Source organism: Ruditapes philippinarum, unplaced genomic scaffold (assembly GCF_026571515.1).
Source record: "Ruditapes philippinarum isolate M1 unplaced genomic scaffold, ASM2657151v2 ctg1297_1_1_1_1, whole genome shotgun sequence".
In the NCBI taxonomy this organism is placed as follows: Eukaryota; Metazoa; Mollusca; class Bivalvia; order Venerida; family Veneridae; genus Ruditapes; species Ruditapes philippinarum.
This window is the reverse complement of record NW_026863527.1, coordinates 195,105-216,203: the sequence shown is the minus strand read 5'-3', so window position 1 is coordinate 216,203 and position 21,099 is coordinate 195,105. Positions and strand designations below refer to the sequence as shown.

Here is a 21,099-nt window from a genome sequence, read left to right as displayed (position 1 = left end):
AGGAAGAACATCTATGCATTACTTCAGGCACGAATGGGAGAATGATTAGAACCACCAAAGTTCTGTAAGCTAGCAGGATAGCTTGCTCACAAAATTCCCTGTCAGAATTCGAACCCACAGTGATGACAGGGAAGTGGTAATTTAACCAGGTTATGTATGCACTGAATTATATATTAGAAGTACATAATTTCAGCAAGCATTACATTATTTTAAGAAGTAAAATTTTACTCATACTTATTTTGGAAATATTATTTTCTTCAAATTTTCTATCATAAACTGTGAAATGAAGTAAAAAGTTTGACAATATGCTGATGAAAGTTAAATTGTGAGAAATCTACCATAGACATTTACTCTCTGCCATTCATGGAAATTTCATTAAAAAATATTTAATAGTTTTAAATAACATTTCTGATAAATAAATAAAAATAAAAAAGTCATAACATTTTGTAACAAAACTTAAAGATTGTAAAACTTAAGAGTAATATATATTTCTACACATATATAATATATAACATTTAAACATTTTGGCACTATGAAAGATCATAGAAATAAAAGAAACCTAAAAATAAACATTTTTAATACTTAAGAAAATATTAATGCTTTATCTATAAAAATACCTATTTACATATATATACAATCACACAAATGTAAATAAAACTATGTTAGTACTAGGTACGACTAGAAAGTGCAAGAAATATATGAACATCATAGGTGCAAGTTAGGGTTTGTTATTTTATACATACATGTATAAACATTTTAAAAATTTGTGTCAGTGTTAATACAACATGAACATCCTTAAAGAAAACAATGGGAAATTTTTGATCAAAGTATAAACAATATTGACAAAAATCTGTTGAGCATCACTACAAGCCAATTGTTTGACAGAGAATATTGGTCGCAACAATATAGAACAATATCAGGTGTACTGGTCTACCCTCACAGCTTGGTTTGTCAATAGTATATATCTACTGATATCTACATATACAAGAATAAATGTGCCCTAAATTTACATACATGTATTAAATATTTCATGTTATAAAAAGTTTCCTGATTTACAAAGTACCAAATATTTATTTATTTATTTATATGTGACCATGTTACACTAAAATTTGTGTTATCATATGTGTCAACAAATAAAGTGTTAACAGATCAAGTGCTCACATACAATATGTTAACATATACTATGACTGGCAAATTGTCAACATATGTTAACATATAAAGCATTCGCATATGAAGTGTAAATGAAATTCCTCAGAGACAGCTCATTTCATGCATGAAAAATACAAAACATGACGATTATAAATGAACAAGACTAAAGTAGAATACAAATCCAGGTTTTGATTCACTAAAAATGGTTTTCGTGAAGGATTCTTAAAACATATAAAACTGTACACAATTCTTCAATTTAAAGTCTTAATAAGACGTCTTCATCTTTTCAATTTATGTAAACCTAATCTTGTAATATTGCATATGGAAGATCGCAACTTCCTTAATGTAATGTTGCTTAAGTGTGACATAATCTATAAAAATATATCATTTGTATCTATGAAGATATACATATACATACAAACACACAAGTTTTGAGCTGTTAGAACATCAGGTATTTTGGAGTTGCACCGCCGCTAACTGGAGGTAACATTTTGTGACGTGACATTGATGTTCCGGTTCTGTAATGGGTCGTACCATGTGACGCCTGCATGGAGAACGTCGACTTACTCATTAAATCATGTCTTATCATTGGCAGTGGGCCAGGTTTAACACGTTTTGATATAGCCCTGATCAAATCCCTGGCATGCTTCAAATTGTATGCTGAAAACAAACAATAAAAATAATATGATTAACAAAATTCACAAAGTTTAAACAAGTTAAAATTTTACCAGAAATATAACAGTTTTATCATTACATGTGTATTAAAAAGTAAAGTGATCATTTCAAGTCCGTTTTCTCAATATTGGTATCATATAAATATCAGGTAAATAATAAAGGGTTTAAAACAGATACTATTCAAATATGTATATTTTCGACTCATTTTTACATTTTATCTTCTATAAAGAAATGAATATCAGTGAAAAAACTACAAGATTTGTATACGATACTGCACATGTGTAACATCAATTTTAATTGTACAATTATTATGTAATTATTGCATATAAAAACAAGGCAGCGTCAAGAATATGAATTAACTTGTAATCATTGAAAGTGCAGTCTTCTGTACTCCTTATCGAAAAGTTTGTGGTGTTTAGTTCAGAAGCACCCGCCGTACAGTAATTTGATTCTCATTGGCATTAATCACTTGGTCACATCAATTATTTTAACAATAGTAAGTCAACTACATGAGATATTCATTAGCCATGTTTTACCTTTTAGTCTTGCCTTTACTTCTTCATTGAAATACCCACACTCTATCCAATCCTCAAAATCTATAATGTAGTCAAACGCTGTGAGACCTGTAAATAACAAAATGTCAAAATAGTGAGAGATATAGAGAGGATATTTTAGTGTTTCTGTCATAAGAATGTTTTCACCAGTAAAGAGTCGAGCCAGCCTATACTGTTGGAAGCTCAATTTTTGCATTTTGATACTGAAATCTCTTAAACATTGAATGGACTGTTCCAGTTTCAAAGCTGGTTTATTCTGTAATACAAATTCAACAGACCCCGAGAAACATCACCATGACAACATCAGACATAGTATTTTCAGAGTGACCTAGTGTCAAACAAATATGAAACAGCTGGTGTTCACAAGAGAAATATAATTTTATCCTTTAGTTAAAGAAACAAAATGAGACTATTCTTTAAAAAATTTTTTTTAAAAATTAACATACTTTTTTCAATTATGTTAATTCGTTTAACCCTTTACCACATATATACGCGAAACAACGCACTTTCGACCCCCCCCCCCTCATTTTTTTAGGCCTGAAATAGTGAAAAAATGTCCTATTCGGGTCCCAAACACATGTTTTTGTTTGAGAAATGTTGCTAAAAAAAGTGAGCACTTTTTCGGCGCGGCCCCCCATCCAAAAGATACATCAAGGGGTTGCCAGAAGGGGGATGTTCCCCCTTTTGTTTGGGGGGTTTGAAGGGGGGGCGGAGTCCCCCTCATCGCCAAGAAAATTTTGGACTTGTGAGAGGCTTAAAATTACCCCAGGTCGATCATAAGGTAACGTGTAACCAACGCTGAAAAGCCTTTGACTCTATCTCAAACCCTTGAGAAGTTGCAGCACTTTGAAATAAATTTTGATGGAAAATATCGAGGCAAAATAGTGATTTTTGGCAATTTTGAGATGTCCCCTCGTTGCCATGGTAACAGGAAATTTAAGACTGAGCATGTCGTTACAAAGGCAATGGTCCAGTCAACATTTGTGCCAAGTTTGATTAGTATTGAAGCATTTTTCATAGTTTCATAGCAGTTTGAACTTGTAAGAGGAGGCTTTTCAGTGAAAATGGCCATTTTTCACAATATGCTCATGGGGGAGAGGGTTAAACTAATTTCTACACTGTAATGTCATACACTCTCCTTCATAAAGTTTTCATTTTAAATGGTGTGTATTTTTGCTGCAATTTCGGATGGAACTTCCATCAATTTTAAATACATGTCATCTTGGGCATTCAGGTTGTAAACAATACAATTTTTTTTTCTGTATGGTAATATTTGTGTACAGACTTAAAGCAGTCAATATGCAAAATATGTGGAGGTATATACATGTATTATATATATATTTATACCTTGTGTATTTTTTTGTCTGACATTGGCTCCCTGTTCTATCAATACACAAGCAGCAAATTTGTTGTTAGACTGGGTAGCAAAGAAGAGTGGAGTACAGCCATCCTCATTGACTGCATCAATCTCTGCCTTGTACATTACTAACAGTTCTAGAACATCACTAGTCCCTGACAAACTAGCTGCATAATGTAGCGCTCTATAATAAAACATGAGAGATAATAATTAACTTCTGACAATGCTAACATAGTTCTTTAACTTAACAACTGACTTCTGACAACAATAAATTGATAAGAAAACAATGACTACTGGCAAAACTAACAACTGACCTCTGGCAAAGGTAAAAATTGACCTCTGGCAAAAGAAACAATAGGCTTCTAACAAAAGAAGAAAATTGAGTAACTTACGAATTTCCACCAGGATATTTTGGACTTGGTTCAGCTCCGTTGTCTAACAAAAACTTGATAGCCTCAGCTCTTTTCTCTCTGTAATTAAAATATTCATAGATATTTTATCCATTCCTCTAGCAATACTTATATCATTTGGTAACAAAAAAAAACATGAAAGTCGTCAGGAATATTACTCCTCCGCTCAATGTTGTTCAACATATTTTTACCAATTCTCTTTTAACCAGTTTGTAAGAATGAAAAAAGATATTTTCTCCTTACATGCAAGTATTTAAACAGCAGTGATTTATTTCCTGAAAATTTTGCATTTGTCAGGATGTTTAATTCTTACTGTGACAAAATTTAATAACAGTACATGTACATAAAATTTAAACATGTAACTTTTGGTAAATAAAAAAAAAGCTTTATCCAACATTGACCATTGGTATGAATGTGTATCGGTATATTATATAATCAGTATTTTTCCTATATGTAGTCTTGAATAATGTTTCATATTAAACTTACAACTTAATTTGTTCAGTTAAAATTCTTCTCATCAAAATATCCTGTTCTTTCTCCTTAAACTGGAAACCATTGGCCAGTAACCTGTATAGATATAGAATAACCACAAAATTATCATACTATAATAAGGAAATAAGCTTTATATGCAAAAAGTTGAATTTTAGGCAAAACGCAAAAAGTTTCATAGGAAAAAAGTTTATTTTTTAGTTAAAAGTTTAGTTTAAACACTATTAAAACTTTATTAGGAATTTGTGAGGAAGCTTGTAGCTTATCTATCTGAACCACTTTCGAGTCTGCTTCCTGGAACTAACCAGCACTGGTATCACAGGATGAAACATGGTGGTGACCCAAGTAAGGCATCAAACCCATGACCAAAAGGTTGTGCGGCAGATACTTACCACAAGCCACCACTTCCCTCAAAGAAGAGGAGCAGAAGAAAGTTAAAAGATTAAAATGTAAATTTACCATTCAGCACAGTCAGGGAAATCATTGGCTAAGGCAAGATGTAAGAGGCTTGGAGGTTTCTTGTCATTTTCTTTACTCAATGCTGTTGCTATGGCGTTATTTTTGTCATGGTTCATTAACAGTTGCATCACATCTATACGACCTTGCATTACACAGCAATGAATCGGCATCAACCCCTGAAATATGTAAAATGTCCGGGTAACAGATGATATACTAAAGTTTTTTTTACTTAACTCTTCTTTCACGTCTGCTGATAAATTCAACAAAAACATGATGTTCTGTAACATTATCAATAGAACTGTGTTCCAACTTAACAATACTATTACCGAATTACCTCCCACTAACAAATGGATATTAAGACCCAATACATAAAACAAATGTTGAATTCAGTATTTTCAGTTTCAAGTGAATTCTGTCAGTTGTTTTTAAGATTGATGTTGGATGTAAAACTTTAACAAAGTTCATAAAGGGCCGGGCCATAGTTCTGTCAAAAACAATGCTAGATAAATTGGCTTTGGATAGTGACGTCCTATAATGATTTTAAATAAGTGTGAAAGTACAAGCAAATATCTTTAGTGGTTGATGAGATATGATTTGCAAGAAGTTGCACTTAAAATTTTAACCACAGTGTTATGCTAACGCCCAGGTGACTATGACAGCCAAACTTTTATCTGAATAGTTAAGCTAAAAAATGGGATGACAACACTAATGTGAAGTACAGGTCAATATATTACCCTGCTATTCCTGATATTAAGGCTGACATTTTTGTTAAGTAACATCTGGATACATTCAATATCTGATGGCTTTCCTGTTTCACCATAACATTTCACGTGCAGTGGAGTGTTACTCTCTGAATCTTCAGCATTCACATGTGCCCCAGCTTCCAGAAGAAGCTGAAAAATGTTAACAAAAAACTGTAAGTCAGATGACATTTCAATGGGAAATATTCATTAATGAATATTTAACTACAATGTTACCTAAACAATGCAAAAATATGGATTAAAAGGATAGGACTAACTAGGGATGGTACTGATCATTCCTGTGACGTTTCATTGAAATCCAGCCAGCAGTTTGACCTGTGAAAGCCAGACAAGCTGAATGCTGACAGATGGATGGACAACATGGTCTCCCAAAAATTTTCTGTCATGAATTCTATAAAATCTATTTCTATGCTAAATATAGCTGTTTTTGAACCCTAAAAGTAACAATAATTTCATAGTTTTTATTTATACCTATAAAATAAAATAAATATTGGTACTCTATATAACTGAAATCCTTTACCTCCATGATTTCTGGACTTTTTGCTCTATGCAATGGTGTAGCTCCTTTATAATCTCTAATATTAATATCAACACGTAGTGACAGTAGTTCCTTGATGGCAGGAATATGTCCGTAATATGCTGCCGTGTGTAACAACGTACTACCATTGATAACTCTGTAATGAGAGAATTATGTACCACATTCAAACTTGCTTTCTAATATCCCCTTAATAAAGACCACATGTAGTTAAGGTGACAACGGAGTCAATTATCACTGAAAATACCTAAAATGAGATTTTTTGCTTAGTAGATATATCAACCTTTTCTGAACACATTCGTGATTTAATTTTGGAAGCAGTTAGTCCAAAAAATGTGTTTTTAAACGTTTTAAAACGGTACCTGTACCATTTTTATCTGCTATTCGCGTAACCTGTCAATTATCGATAACGCTCCGCCCCCTGTTGAGGCATCAATGAGGGAAATCGGTAGTTCCATATATACTCGTAATTCATGTATCTTACAAATACCGTACATCTTTTATGAATATCGTCTACCTTTTATTTGGCATTTTTTATAAAATAAGAAATTGTCGGCCAATGTACGTAACATAATGTATGAAACATAAATAATTAAGCATAGCGGCAAATCGCACGACCACGGGGTTGATTAAAAATATAGTTGCTAAAATATCCATAATGTGTGAAAATAATTTGTCTGTCCCGTTAATCTGATAGATATTACATTGAGTTTATGGACTTTTGTACGGATTCAACGGCTTGCTTTACATTCAACCTCGTTTTCTAACAATGTCAAGTAAAACAACAACAAAAACAGACAACATTTTTTATGTGAACGCCTATATGACTTGTGGTAAGGTGTCCCTGACAAATTTCTAAACCATTTTAGATTGTTTAAGGATGATTATTTCTCTATGAATCAATAAAAAAAGATATTAATATATATTATCAGTGAATGCTTTGAATAAATTGTTCGCCAGTAAATCGAACACAGTTCTAATAAACCTGGGACAAAGTATGGAATTTATTGTATATCCCAGTAGAAACTGGATATCTATACCGTGCATAGATGATTTTCATGATAATAGAAGTCAAGAAGGTCAGATCATAATGATCGAGTGATACCTTTTATTTCTATTAAAATATGTGAAGCATTTATATCAATTTGGAGGAAAAAATATATAATATCCCGTTCTTATTTGTACATCTACCATGGCCTTTAAAATACCGTCAGAAGCTCCGTTTTTTGTTATTTTAATTCATATTTTAACGGAATTTCACACACGAATACACAGACAGAGTGACACTGGTATAATATAATAATAATGCTGATGATAATAATAATAAACTTCAAAAGTGAAACAATTAAATACCCCGCTAGCGGTGCGCAAATACGTTCCATTTCCCCCCACCGAGTGCCTCAATTTTTACCGAAAGTCACGTGGCATCTGCGACTTAAACCAGACGGACAGTAAATCACGTTAAGATTTGAAGAAATTTCTGTTATAAACTGATATTAATCAGCAACTTTTTAATTGGTCAGATGTCACTTGGTCATAAAATGTTGTTAGAGTATGTTACCGCAACCTGTGACCCTCTCTGGTGCGATATTTGTGTATTATGCAATTATTTAGCGTGAAACGTAGGGGTCCGAGAGAGAACAGCCGATTTATGACACTTCGTTTGATGCGGGTCGGACTAACTTTGAATCGGCATAACTTTTTTAATAATAAAGCAATTAACATGCGGTTTAAAGCACATGAAAGGGAATTCATTTACGGAGGGAACCGTGTCAGGGATTTTTGTTTGCTCAATCAGCGACTTAATTATCTTTAATTACGTAATATGTATGGTGTAAAAAGTCGCATAAATTGTTTGACGTTACGTAATATTTTTTTGAGAAAAGATAGAAAAAAATTGAGACACAGTTCCCCAGATATTATAAGTATGTTTATTTTCCAAAAGTTTGATAACAAAAAAATAAAAAATGACTTTGATATGACGATTTAAAATTTTAGGATTTTTATTAAAAATCAATCATTTACAAAGGCATTTTTTCAAATATGTTATTTTTTATGATGATCAGCGACATTTAATGCACAAAGATTAAATATATAACAATTATTACCAAAATAAGTTGGTTTAAATGACATTTATGTGAGTACCACAGAAAGTGTCTGTTGTCACCTTAAAATGTGTTTATATTAGCTAATCATTACTTTTCATATTTTCAAAGTGAAAGGCTGTGCACAAAGAAAATGCTTATTTAATTAAAAGAATGGTCTGGACTTAATAATATAAAGGTTCATAATGCTGCCCTTTTGCAACATCAATTTTCATTGGACAATCATTATGTTATATATTACCTCTAAATGAGATATCTGCAAATATATGAAATGTCTTTGTTCTATTACCTTCCTGCAGAGTTTTTTAATTGAGTTTATGGCAGCTATATTTTGGTGCCAACAATATAATTGCACCATCTCAGGTTCATGTATTTATTCACACCAAGGTGAAATGAAGCAACTTCTTCAATAAAACAAGAATCTAGGACGTTAATGTCCTACAACTAAGGCCACTGTTGTTAGCTTTTGTGGTAAAACTTTATTTTACTACTTGAATACCCACCTACTCCTGAGACAGCAAAATTCTTGAGCACCTGAGGCATGATCTGCTACCACCTGATCCAGTAAATTCATATCTCCACCCATTATCTTTGGTACACAGTCAGAATAAAAGTCATATAACTCTGAAAAAGCAAATAACTATTTATGGCTTGGTCAATTATGTTTTGATTATAAAACTACGAGGGCTATCACTGTGTTAAGCTGATTTTACATTGCACCCCCCACCCCAGTCACACATATTCAACAATTGCGCGTGGTCATCTTTCCGCTATTGCATATTATTAGTTTTAAAGATCGTTGACAGGTTATATGTCCCTGTATAAACGGCTTTTTGTAAATATCACCCCAGCCGTTAGGCGTGGGTTATATTGCAAACAGCCGTTTATATACGGCCATATAACCTGTCAACAATCTTTATAACGAATTTATAATACAGCAAGCAACATTTTTAGAGAAAAAAGTAAGATTTCTTCATGAATCGACAGCAGCCGTGTATATAAAACTATATAAACGTCACGATTATCCAATGAAAAATGATGTTACAAACATGCAGAATTATAAATATTCATATAACCTTTATTAAATTGGTAAGAATGTTATTTAAGTAGGCAAATTCAGCTAATTCCCTCACAATTTATTTTGACTTCAGAAAACATTCCAGACTATTCCAGGGAGTATTAAATTAGAGTAGAATACTTTTAAAAGTTTTTCTATACAAGCACTTATTGACATACCAGCTATATTACAATATATCATTCTTTTTTCTTTTATCAATTTTACTATCAAATATTTATTCAATTTATCATACCCATGAGATTTCTTTTAAAGTCATCATTTTTTATTGTCTCTAGAACTGTTTGTCCTTTTACATTTTTACTGTGAACATCACATCCCCATTCTATCAAATACTGCAATAAATAATATGATAAATCAGAAATACATTACTATTGTAGGCAGCAACATATGCTTAATAAGTAGACACATATCTACATAAATCTGTTTTTGATTTTATTCTTGTACTTTTGAAAATGTACAACAATTATACAACAATGCACTCAAAATTGATATCTATTTTCTAAATATAATCTATTCTACAATATATATTTTGCATAAAAATGGCACATAAATAATTTTGACACACAAAGAAATACCACAGAAGAATTCTGAATCAGAATGCAAGCCTGAGTTAGTTTAAAAAGGGTCAAATTTCTTTCAATATTCTATATTTGTACTTTGATTCACTGGAAAAAAGAATGAATTACATAGGTGGTCCTGCTCATATTCAAAGAACCAGATTATAGATACTAAAATGCTATTTTTCTAGTAAAATGTTGTATTCATACATGACATATTTTCCTCTGTAATGACTCTATAGCCAAGTTGATAGGTGCACATCGGAAGTTATTCTTGATATCAAAGTTTGCTCCGTTCTCTAGAAGCAACCGGACTATATCCTGAAAATATGATACATAAATGATAAAACTTTATTTTTATTATGTGAAATATCAGTATTGAAACAAAAGCTGTCTGTAAGGCAGTGGGCTAAAAAATTCTCAGTGCTTGACAAAGAAAAGGGGCATAACTCTGTCACAAAGACATTAAGAAACGGGTCAGAACTCGGTAAAAACTTAACTCAATTATAAGACTCATACACATCATGTGAGATAATCACAGAAAATGGGTGTGTGAAGTTTCAACAACTTCCCTTTAGTAGTTTTGGAAATACTAACTTGTAGACAAAAACTTTACCAATGTGTGATGTGATGTTGATGCCTTGGGAGAGTACAATAGCTCTCCTTATTCTTTAAAAAGTCTAGAAAAAAAATGAATGAGACAAACCCTTTTTACAGTAACTACCATAATTAGAATTTATAGCAAAATATTCAGACTTAATCATCAATATATCTAACTTACAAAATGTCCCATTCTACAAGCTAAATGCAGTGCAGTATTGCCAGTTTTTGGTTCTCGGCAGTTGATGAAACTAGAATCTTCTCGGAAGAACCCAATCATTTTTTCTACAGTCTCGTACTCGCAATCTCGTGCACTTTTGATAAACAGCCGTTGCCAGGTAGATGTGTTGCCGGGGAACACCTGATACAAGAAGAAACTTCCCGTTTTCAGCTGTTTGTTCCGGCTCTGTGCCTCAAAGTAAAACTGAAAATAAATTGATAAGAAATCTAAAGAGAAAGAATTTATAACAAGTCACTGAAACAGTTTCAAAAATTTGTCATTATATTGGTGAAAAATGCATAAGGTTGTCGGGAATGATTGATGTGACAATGTTTGGTAGCCTCAAATAAAATGACAAAAGCAGAAATTTCAAACAACTATGAATTAACAAAAATCTAAAAACTCATGTAGATAAAGATATGTAACATTAACTTAAATTAATCTAAATTACTCTCAAATGCATGAAAACAGAAGTCATCAAAGCAAATCACTGTGAGAAACCAAAAATGTTAACATATCTTCAATACATTATCAGTATTAAATAATGTCAAGAATGGAAAAGGCATTGGCCTATATCTATAATCAATTATATAATAGGCAAATCATTGTCAAATTATTAATTTGAACTAAAATGTGACAGCTTAACTAACTGTTCACGTTTTCACTATAAATCCTTCTCACATTAACATAAATACAAACCTCAAAGTCTGGGTAATCTTCAGGGTTGACCTCCAACACTTGACCAGGTATTTCATGAATGTGTAAAGCATCCTTTATACTCGCTGAAATATTTTAATGTTTTCATCACATATCTTATTCTGTGACAGTACATTTATACAAAGTCACACAAACAGTGAAAATATCAACTAAAACTGAAAAACCTTGGACTTGTAGGTGTCTCCTTCTAAACTGTGTATCACAGTTAAATGACAGTTTAGTTCTAGTCCTACCCTAATACTAGAAGTGACTAGGTTTCATTGCCACTATAGAGCTAGGCTGTGCAGCCTGACCATAGTCTGACTAAATTTATATTTTCATCTTGATATCCCCAAAACTGATCATGGACAGTTCCATGTCTATTTAAGAAATTAGCAAGTTCAGGGCTAAAACATCAAAACATAAACACAGCCTTTGGTCTTATAACAAATGCTAGGTAGGATAAATTAAGGTAGATTAAAATTGAATCTATTATACTTATAACCACTGACAACTATCATGCTATAAACAATATTAACTGGTACATGACTGGATTATTAAAATTTTTACTTTTTGATTTGTTTGTGAAGTCTTCAATAAATTCTCCATTCTCTTTCCTTCTAAGAACTAATCTACGACCCTCACTCAAGTTTTCCTTCGCAGTTGAGAGGTAAAACCCACATCCATTACTCAAACTCTACAATGAGAGAAGAAAACATTGTTCTTTAATTAAAACAACACTGCTTCATAGGATGGAAAATTTGAAAAGGAACAATACTATGATTCAAAGTCTAAAAATCTAAGTTGAAAAAAATGAATACAATAGATTCATTCCTCACAGAAAGTTGTATAAGCATCTGTATTTTTTATGCTTCTTTACTGAATTACTTTTGTAATAAAACAAAGTCAAACTACTTTTTTCTTAAAAGGGTTGAGCATTATAATAGTGAATATGTGTAATGTATTATTTCAAATAACGTACCAGATTGATTACAGCAGCTAGACAGAAGTCATTGATTGTGATATTTCTGGGTACTTCAACAGTTTCAAATCTCTCACGCATCTTGTCTCTGATTTCTCGTCTCAACTAAAATAAAATCAACTCCTATCTGTATATCACGAATGACATTTCAATATTAGTAAACATTATCTGTACCTAGACTAGCAGTGAAATCAAAATATCAACACTTTTTTTGAATATACAACTGTAGCTTCTTTTTAACAGATATCAAACACAGTAAAGAATATACAAGTCAGCAAATAAAGTTTTCAGTTATAAATATCAAAATTAGACTCCTACCCTCTCTTAGTATTCACTTTATGAAGTAATTTAAAGATCATGCCAGAAAATACCTGTAGATTGTCTGTAAGTATGCATGTAAAATATGGATGTTATACCAATAGTTACATCATTTACCAGTTAGGAGAAATATAGATTATTAAAATTTGAAGCCAGATCAGTATAATTTAGTACATACTGACTATCACTCCTTATATTTATGGGATATTTTATTTTATTGAGTTCTATTTTCTTAACAAGCAAATCCATTTTAGCATTTAGTCAAGTTACTGCACTGTGTATTAAATATCAAGCTTTAAATATGTTTAAAGGAAAAATGATTAAAAAAACTGTTGATTTAGAAAAGCATTTTTGTAGATCTATATAATAATTACCTCATTTTGCACATGTTCCACATGCTGTACCCACTTCCTACAGAAATCCACGTCATATTTCTTCTCCAGATTCTCAATAGCTGAAATTATGTCATCAAGCATAACAATTTGTTTTAATTTTTTCTCATCATAATGTCTCATACTTTAGAATTCGAAACAATTTATGTCAGGTGAAATGGACCCAATGTAAATGTTGTAAGACAAGATCTGCTTGATGAGAGTTGTATGTCAGACTACCATATAAAATATCAAAACTCTTAAATTACACGTTAAAATTGCTGTTATAGTATAAATTTTTCTGCAGTTACCTTATATATCTATAATATAAACATCAAGGTTGTCCAATAAAAATCAATGTTACATATCATCACCTTTGTGCAATAATAACTGGTTAACTCCTTTAAAATTCAGAAGGACTTAACCTGTTACTGCACTTAGGTGACAGTATGTCAGAATCTTCATGTTACCAATTATTTCAATATTGGTATTATATATGAATATTTCAACCACAATCTAGCTAAATGCTATGCTATATTCTACCAGTAACACAATATAATTACCTTGTCTATGTCTGTCTAATTGTTGTTTTATATCTTTCCTACGCTGTAACTCCTGCATGTTAGAGATAATTGGTGGAAACTTCTCCAGTTCATGATTACACTCACGTATCAACATGTTTATAAAATCCTGAAATACATATAGTCATAGGATTTAAAAAATGAGATATACCGCCTGAAATTTGTAAATGAAAAAACAATTTCACAAATTATTCAAAAACAAACACAAAACAACATCACCTAAATATTGCTCACCTGAAATTAGCTTATCTTATCCAGACCCAGAGAAAAATATAAGGTATATAAACTCTCAACTTAAATGTCTATAGACCTACGGCTTTCATTTCCTATGTTAATCAAGCTGACCTTGTGATAATAATAGAATGATGTTAAAGTATACATACAACACGGTTGACCACTGCTGTAGTCTGCCTATATCTGTACGCCACCATGAGGAAAAATGCAAAATATGCACAAACTGCCATAGGTTCAGCCTGAAATAAAAAATACAAAGTTAAATACTGCAAGATACGGTAGTTACAGTGTGCAGAGAATAACAGTCACAATATCCAATATCTCACACTATGCCTAGACCACCTGACCTGTTCTTTACTTTAAGAAATACAAGTAGCTCATTATTCAAAATTTGTCTTTTTTATAAATATTTTACTAATCATGGTGACCTATTGTGAATTAGAATTCAGTTTTCAATTTTGTTGTCACATCAAATTTAAAACCTATCTTTTTGTTTTATATTTCACACCAAAGAAAAAGTGTTCTTTCTCAGAATAAAATACTGTTTTAATTTGCTAAAACTAGAGGTTATTATAATATCTTCAAACCTTACCTCAACAAGATCTTCAGCAGCAAATGGGGTCTCAGCATAAAACATTTTCTCTGCAGTTTTCAAGGCCAAGTTTATTGTCCATCTGTAATTACATTTTGTATAAATATATTTAGGTCAGTAGAGTAGCAGACATGACATAAACCATACAGCACACTGACAACCTAATGACCGTTCACTATATTTAATCCTTCACTTTCAAAATAATTATTCTGATCACATCTTGTCAGTTTCAACCTAAACAGAAGCATAGTATTACAATTCAAGAAGCACAAAATCATATGCAAATAAAACCTATTCTTGTTAAATATATATAATGATTTTACACCCTTTCATGCAACAGGTGATATACGCTGGAACAAATCACCAAACAACTTGGGACCAGGGTAATATATTGTGGAGCAAGACACCAAAGGACTGTAAAGACAAGAAAGGTACTGTACCTGTCATTAAGCAAGAGGTCGGCAGTGAAGGTATTTGGCACGAAGGAATTCACTAAGGCACATAAAACTCGGCTGTCTACAAAATCATCTATACTCTAACAAGAAGAACACACACATGTATTAGTACCAGCATGCAAAAACCCAGGAGTGTAAGGTTAACTGTTAACTCTGTCAATCTGTATGCATCATTGATTGACAAAGAATGACATGGTTTAGAGTTGACATAATGTCCTTTTAGAACCCAAAACATAGATATTATAATACTACTTATGTTTGTAACATTTATTATTTTAATGTTATCAATAAAAGCCATTTTGCAGTACTTTAAATTTCCCATAAAAACATTCGATAGCTTATATAACCTGAGCCACTAAGAAAAAATCACTTCACATAAACATTTGACCTCATTTCACACAAACAGTTTAAACTTGAAACCATGTCAAAATAATTATGTAACTCGGTCATTATTATTATTTCTTTCCATTTTAAATTGATCTTCATCTTTTTCTAGTATCTAAATACAAACTTTTTACAACTTATGAGGTAGCTCTTCACATTGATAAACATTTTATGAAAGTTAACTTGATAAAATCACTTTTTTTAAACAAACATATTACAGAATGCATAAATTCAACCAATTGTATTTCAAGTAAAACACCTGATATTGCAATTTTATTAATAGAAGTATTTAAAACAAGTGTTATGATTTATGTTTCTACTTTTCTGATGGAGCTTTTACGAAGAATCCATAATATATGTAATATATGTATTACACTTGTTGTAGTGTATTAATTAATATTTGAACAGAAACAATTAGACATTTTATTGTCACCAAAAACACTACAACAAAGTACAACTATTAACAAGCTATATGATTAAGGAGAGGAAGATGAATCCTGGAACTATTATTTTTTAATTTTAGGACCAACAACATCAGTGCCTACAGTGCTTTGATTTTTACTGTGAAGAACTACCTGAATCTACATCTACAAGTAACAAGACAACAACAGGATAAAGGGACATTGCATTAACCCAAAACCGCCCTAACAATCCTGCTGTAGCTGTTAATCAATATTAAAAAAAACACATTTAGATGTTCAAATCAAAAATAGAAACTTTCTAATAAAATATCTTTTTTTAATGTATATTTTTATATCTCATTATCTCATATTTATAAATATCGGTCTCTACAGATAGATTATAAGGAAATAGTAAGTAATTGACTACAAATTATTAACTGTCTATACTTACATAGCAAAATAAACCTTTTCCATCTCGAGTTACCTATAAACAAATGATGAAACAATTTCATTCAGAATGTATGCAAGTTTTTACAATTCCACGCACTCGACATCATTAAACATTTTAATTTTTTGTTTTTGTTTTGTATTATTAATAAGTTAATAACTATTTTATAGATATATTCTTACTTTGCATTCATGCAAGAATATGAATAATCCTGGAATAAAAAAGTAAAGATGTTGTAATCATTCATTCATTTAAAAGCACCAATAAATTGCAACCTCTACCAAATCCAACACCTATTCTGAGAATCACAAAATAACACATTGGAGAAAATGTTTAAAAAAGAAATCACTACTGCAAAAAGAAAAACACAAAACATATCTTTATAATCACCATACTTTTAAAGTTTTCAAGACCATTTCATGTATCATTTTATCAAATCAGTTAACATTCTATGTCCCTGAATAAAATTAAGTGATTTTTTTGCATGCCCTAGTCTTAAATGTTTCTGCATTCCCACATCTTATATAATTTTTGCAATCTCTACTGGCATGCGAGCAGTTCCCGTACAAAAGCAGTGCCCGTATTTTTTGTTTAAATGCTTAATTTTTACTTGCATTCTTAAAAAATTGATATCAAATCAAGCAGATCAGAGGACAAAAAAAAGAGAACTGTAACAATATCGTTTTGAAATTTACTTATAGCAGCATAAAATATCCAATACTAAAGTTCATGAGTAGTATATACAATGAATATATGTACAGCAATTGCCTAAAATTTCTTCCTAAATTAGGAATCAATGTGAAAATTATCCCATTCTACAGGCACTTTTCCCCAAGAAAAGAGAGAGCATTGAGTTTTGCAAAGTTTTAACATGGCATCCTCACATTAAAAAAAGAATATGCTTAAGAAAGGAAATTGAATTTACCTCACATCAAAGAGCATAAAAAACTCATTTCCATTTCCACATCAAATCAATTCAAGATAAATACAAAATTTCAGCCTCACTGTGTTTAAATACTACAATTATTAAAACTTTAAATGAGTCAACCTTTTATTAACCATAAATAAATGTATATATTAGATTTGACTCTAAAGTACCACATGTGGGTGCTAATTTTCTGAATAAATGCTATAATGAAATAGCGTATAGGTTCCTGGCTGAAATTTTGTTTCACCATGATAATAAGCAGAAAGAAAGCTTTCCAAATCTTTCCAAAGATACCAGAATTTGTGTGAAATTTATCCTGTGGAAAACATTATCTAGATTAAAGAATTTGTATATGACAAAGTTTTACCGATGAAGGGTGACGGGTGGAGTCAAAATGATGCTGAAATTTAACAGTAAAATTTCATTTATCTACATATACATGTATGTATTATAAACAACACTTTTACCCTGATGTTTTTTACCTAAATTTTATCATAAATGAAAGCACACAAACTAGATCGGTCAGACTAGGCTGTCACACTTACAATTCCTCAATTATAATATTCTAATACTGAACATCGGACTGTGCCAATTTCAAAGCATGAAAATTAAATTTAACAATATTGATGAGTGTACATATTAACAAGGAAACTAAGTATACCTTTAGTTGGTAATTGATCATTTCAAGAATACAATCTTCAGGTGGAGGGTAATCATCCGGATTTCTCTGTTTCTTCTTAAAACCTTTCATATACTCCGCGTTAGGGAACTTGATCCATTTCTCATCATCATCCTGTTTACAAATATTACAATGTTTATGATATAGATATTTATATGAATAGAAATATTTGGGAACTCAGCAAATGTAGGTATTTTTTCCCATCTAATCCTGGGGTAAAAGCAAACTTTTACAGTTACAACTTGATAAATATATTGTTAAAGGCGCAAAATGCCTACATCACTCTATTGTGAGCGGAAGTGCACTATGAAGCTTATATAATATCGCTATAAGTTTGTTACTATATCTAAAGTTTGGGCTTTAAGTTTCAGAAAAGAAGATTTAAAGTTTCTTTTAAAAGCAGATGTAACTATAATGACTTAGGCATACATGTGAACTCTCCCACTCTAGGGGAACACTCCCACTTTCTGCAGCTATATTTTCAAAGATTTTTCTTAAAATAAGGGGTATTTTCACAAATTAAAGAAATCTCCCTATCTTTGATGTCAGAACTTCCTTCTTTGTTTACTCTCACTCTTTTTGAAGAAAAAATTTCCCACTTGATCATTGAAAAAAGTTCACATGTATGCTTAGGGTGAAGCCATTTTGAATCTGTGGTCATGATTGATTTGTAGAGTTTAACAAGTCAATGTTAGGCAACAACACATGTCAACTCATCATTAAACTTGAACCTTTGAAGATATTTTTGAGAAATGTGGGTAACAACAAATGACTGACATCAGGCAACCACAATAATTCACTTTCCACCAGTTTTTGCTCAGATAAGCAAATGTGGAAAGTGACCAAATCCATTTTTTCTAAAAACTTACTTATAAAAAGCCATATTTGTAAACTTTATAAAAGTTTATATTATTGAGGTATTACTATTTCAGATATTAAAGTTCGTTTAAATTATTTTTAAATTGATAAAAAAAGATCAAAACACATCAAATCAAATAAAAAAAACTTTAAGTGATAAAAAGAAATACATTTGCTTAATTAACAAAATATATTTAGATCTACTAAAAAAATTCTTTGTTAACACTTCACCAAAAACAACTATACGACACAAAAAATCATACAATTCTTAAACACTACCTGATGTAAGCATGCTAGTGTAAAAAAAATCCCATAGTATATCTAAAGTAACTTGAAGATATCTTCCAAATACCTATACAATAAACATCAAAACAGTATAAGGTTACAACAAAGTGGTGTTAATATGCTTTAAATATGCATTCTTGATCTACAAATTATGAATAACAGCTGAGGTTATTTCTAGCTATTAGTTTTGTAATAATTTGCAATGGTTTGGTTCAAAAAGTATTTGAATTATTAGTGTAATAATATATTCTGGCATTAGTTATGGGGTAAACTTCATCTTGAATGCAGAAAGTGTTTAATTAAGCTCATAAATCTTTTATGAACAAGCAATTATCATAGTATTGCAAGCAATCCATAAGTCCCCTACCGGTAAGAGCTCAAGCAACATTCTGAAGGGCCATTCACTTAGGTTCCAATTTTAAGTAAATTTGTTGAAAAAGTTCTTTAAAAGTGATCACAGAAAACAGTTTTTATGTACAGACAGACGGACTGAAGGACACTCTAAAGTTAATTTTTAAAACATCCTGTTATCAAAATATAACATTTTTTAAAATCCTATCATGATTGAAGAAGTTGGAGTAAAAATTACCAGTTTCTCAAAAAAAAGTCTAGAGTTCAAAAGGGGTCATAATTTCTGGAAATAGTCTTGCTAGAGTATTGAACACTCACTAAATGTTGAGTGACAATAAGAAACATTTATATGAAGTTTGAAGTAGATACATTCAGAAAAAGAAGTTATTAAAAAAAACAATGTTTTTTTCATGAAAATTTTAAGTTCAAGGGAGGTAATTCTGATAAATTTTGTACTAGAGTTGTAAACCTTGTCACATATGATGTGGTTGATGACAAGCAACTTATATTTAAAGTTTGAAGAAAATACCTTAAGAAATAAAGAACTTATAGTGAAAAAACTTAAAAACTAGAATAAGAAATCTTGAAATTCAGTCTATTTGTTGCCATAGCAACCAGAATTTTCAACATAGGAAGAAAAGAAAAAGACGTGCATAATCTCCATACTGCCATCTATCCATATATCAAGTTTCATAAAAATATTTTCAGTACTTTTTGCGTTATCGCGGGATCCAGTTTATGTGTAAAATTTGTCATATTTTCAGTCTATTTGTTGCCATAGCAACCAGAATTTTCAACATAGGAAGAAAAGAAAAAGACGTGCATAATCTCCATACTGCCATCTATCCATATATCAAGTTTCATTAAAATATTTTCAGTACTTTTTGCGTTATCGCGGGATTCAGTTTTGTGGATGGACGGACTGACGGATGGACAGACGGACAGACAGACGGACGGAGGGTAAACCTAAAGTCCCCTCCGGTAAACCTGTAGGGGACTAATAAACTGCCATTTTTTGATAACTTTTCCAACATTCTGCATGATACATTGACCATACCTGTGAAGTAAATTATTTATTATTCCTATTTCTAAGTTAAATTCTACAACTTACAACACAACTTATAGACTACACATGCAAATCCGTCTTTTATATAACATGTATATACTATCTCCAATTATATGTTAAAATAATGTTTACCCATTGCATTCATCTTTTAGAAATTATAAAAAACAGATTATGATAAGAGAATAAAGGTCAAATAAAACATTTCACTAGTATTGCACACAATATGTATACATTGTATATGTATAACTACTTCAACAGTAAATTTGTGACCAGACAAAACATATTTATGAACTACATGTAACACAACCCATTTCATTCACGTCACTTTTCTTTTAGCCATGTTAGTAAATTCATATCCACCTAATAGCTACAGAATGCATAGTTTAATTAGTTTTCAATACTGTTAACTAATTTTGTATACATATTTGAATGCTCTTGTCCAGACCTATTGTCCCATTTTTGTGTAAACATCAGTGGAATGATAAACGAGTTCATAACCAAATACCTTACAAAGTAATAAA

General features: G+C 31.1%; 1 protein-coding gene across 9 annotated transcripts in view; it reads right to left on the bottom strand.

Annotated features, from left to right (window-relative positions):
• Positions 1 to 240: 240 nt before the first annotated feature.
• The window catches only part of LOC132722318 (uncharacterized), a 41,166-nt gene continuing 20,307 nt past the window's right edge, over positions 241 to 21,099 (bottom strand). For 5 of the 9 annotated variants that reach the window (XM_060706789.1, XM_060706791.1, XM_060706790.1 and 2 more), the window contains exons 7-29: positions 18,001 to 18,132; positions 17,707 to 17,739; positions 16,415 to 16,447; positions 15,164 to 15,258; positions 14,724 to 14,805; positions 14,281 to 14,370; positions 13,880 to 14,006; positions 13,320 to 13,399; positions 12,628 to 12,732; positions 12,216 to 12,342; positions 11,649 to 11,731; positions 10,911 to 11,153; positions 10,340 to 10,450; positions 9,805 to 9,904; positions 8,998 to 9,118; positions 6,375 to 6,528; positions 5,828 to 5,986; positions 5,094 to 5,269; positions 4,632 to 4,712; positions 4,128 to 4,205; positions 3,726 to 3,919; positions 2,361 to 2,447; positions 241 to 1,809 (exon numbers count right to left, since the gene is read on the bottom strand). In XM_060706789.1, the coding sequence (XP_060562772.1) occupies positions 1,589 to 1,809; positions 2,361 to 2,447; positions 3,726 to 3,919; positions 4,128 to 4,205; positions 4,632 to 4,712; positions 5,094 to 5,269; positions 5,828 to 5,986; positions 6,375 to 6,528; positions 8,998 to 9,118; positions 9,805 to 9,904; positions 10,340 to 10,450; positions 10,911 to 11,153; positions 11,649 to 11,731; positions 12,216 to 12,342; positions 12,628 to 12,732; positions 13,320 to 13,399; positions 13,880 to 14,006; positions 14,281 to 14,370; positions 14,724 to 14,805; positions 15,164 to 15,258; positions 16,415 to 16,447; positions 17,707 to 17,739; positions 18,001 to 18,132 (2,712 nt within the window). In that variant the 3' untranslated portion in view covers positions 241 to 1,588. The remainder of the gene's footprint in view (positions 1,810 to 2,360; positions 2,448 to 3,725; positions 3,920 to 4,127; positions 4,206 to 4,631; positions 4,713 to 5,093; positions 5,270 to 5,827; positions 5,987 to 6,374; positions 6,529 to 8,997; positions 9,119 to 9,804; positions 9,905 to 10,339; positions 10,451 to 10,910; positions 11,154 to 11,648; positions 11,732 to 12,215; positions 12,343 to 12,627; positions 12,733 to 13,319; positions 13,400 to 13,879; positions 14,007 to 14,280; positions 14,371 to 14,723; positions 14,806 to 15,163; positions 15,259 to 16,414; positions 16,448 to 17,706; positions 17,740 to 18,000; positions 18,133 to 21,099) is intronic. The other 4 variants (XM_060706794.1, XM_060706795.1, XM_060706796.1 and 1 more) reach the window with 4 other exon arrangements.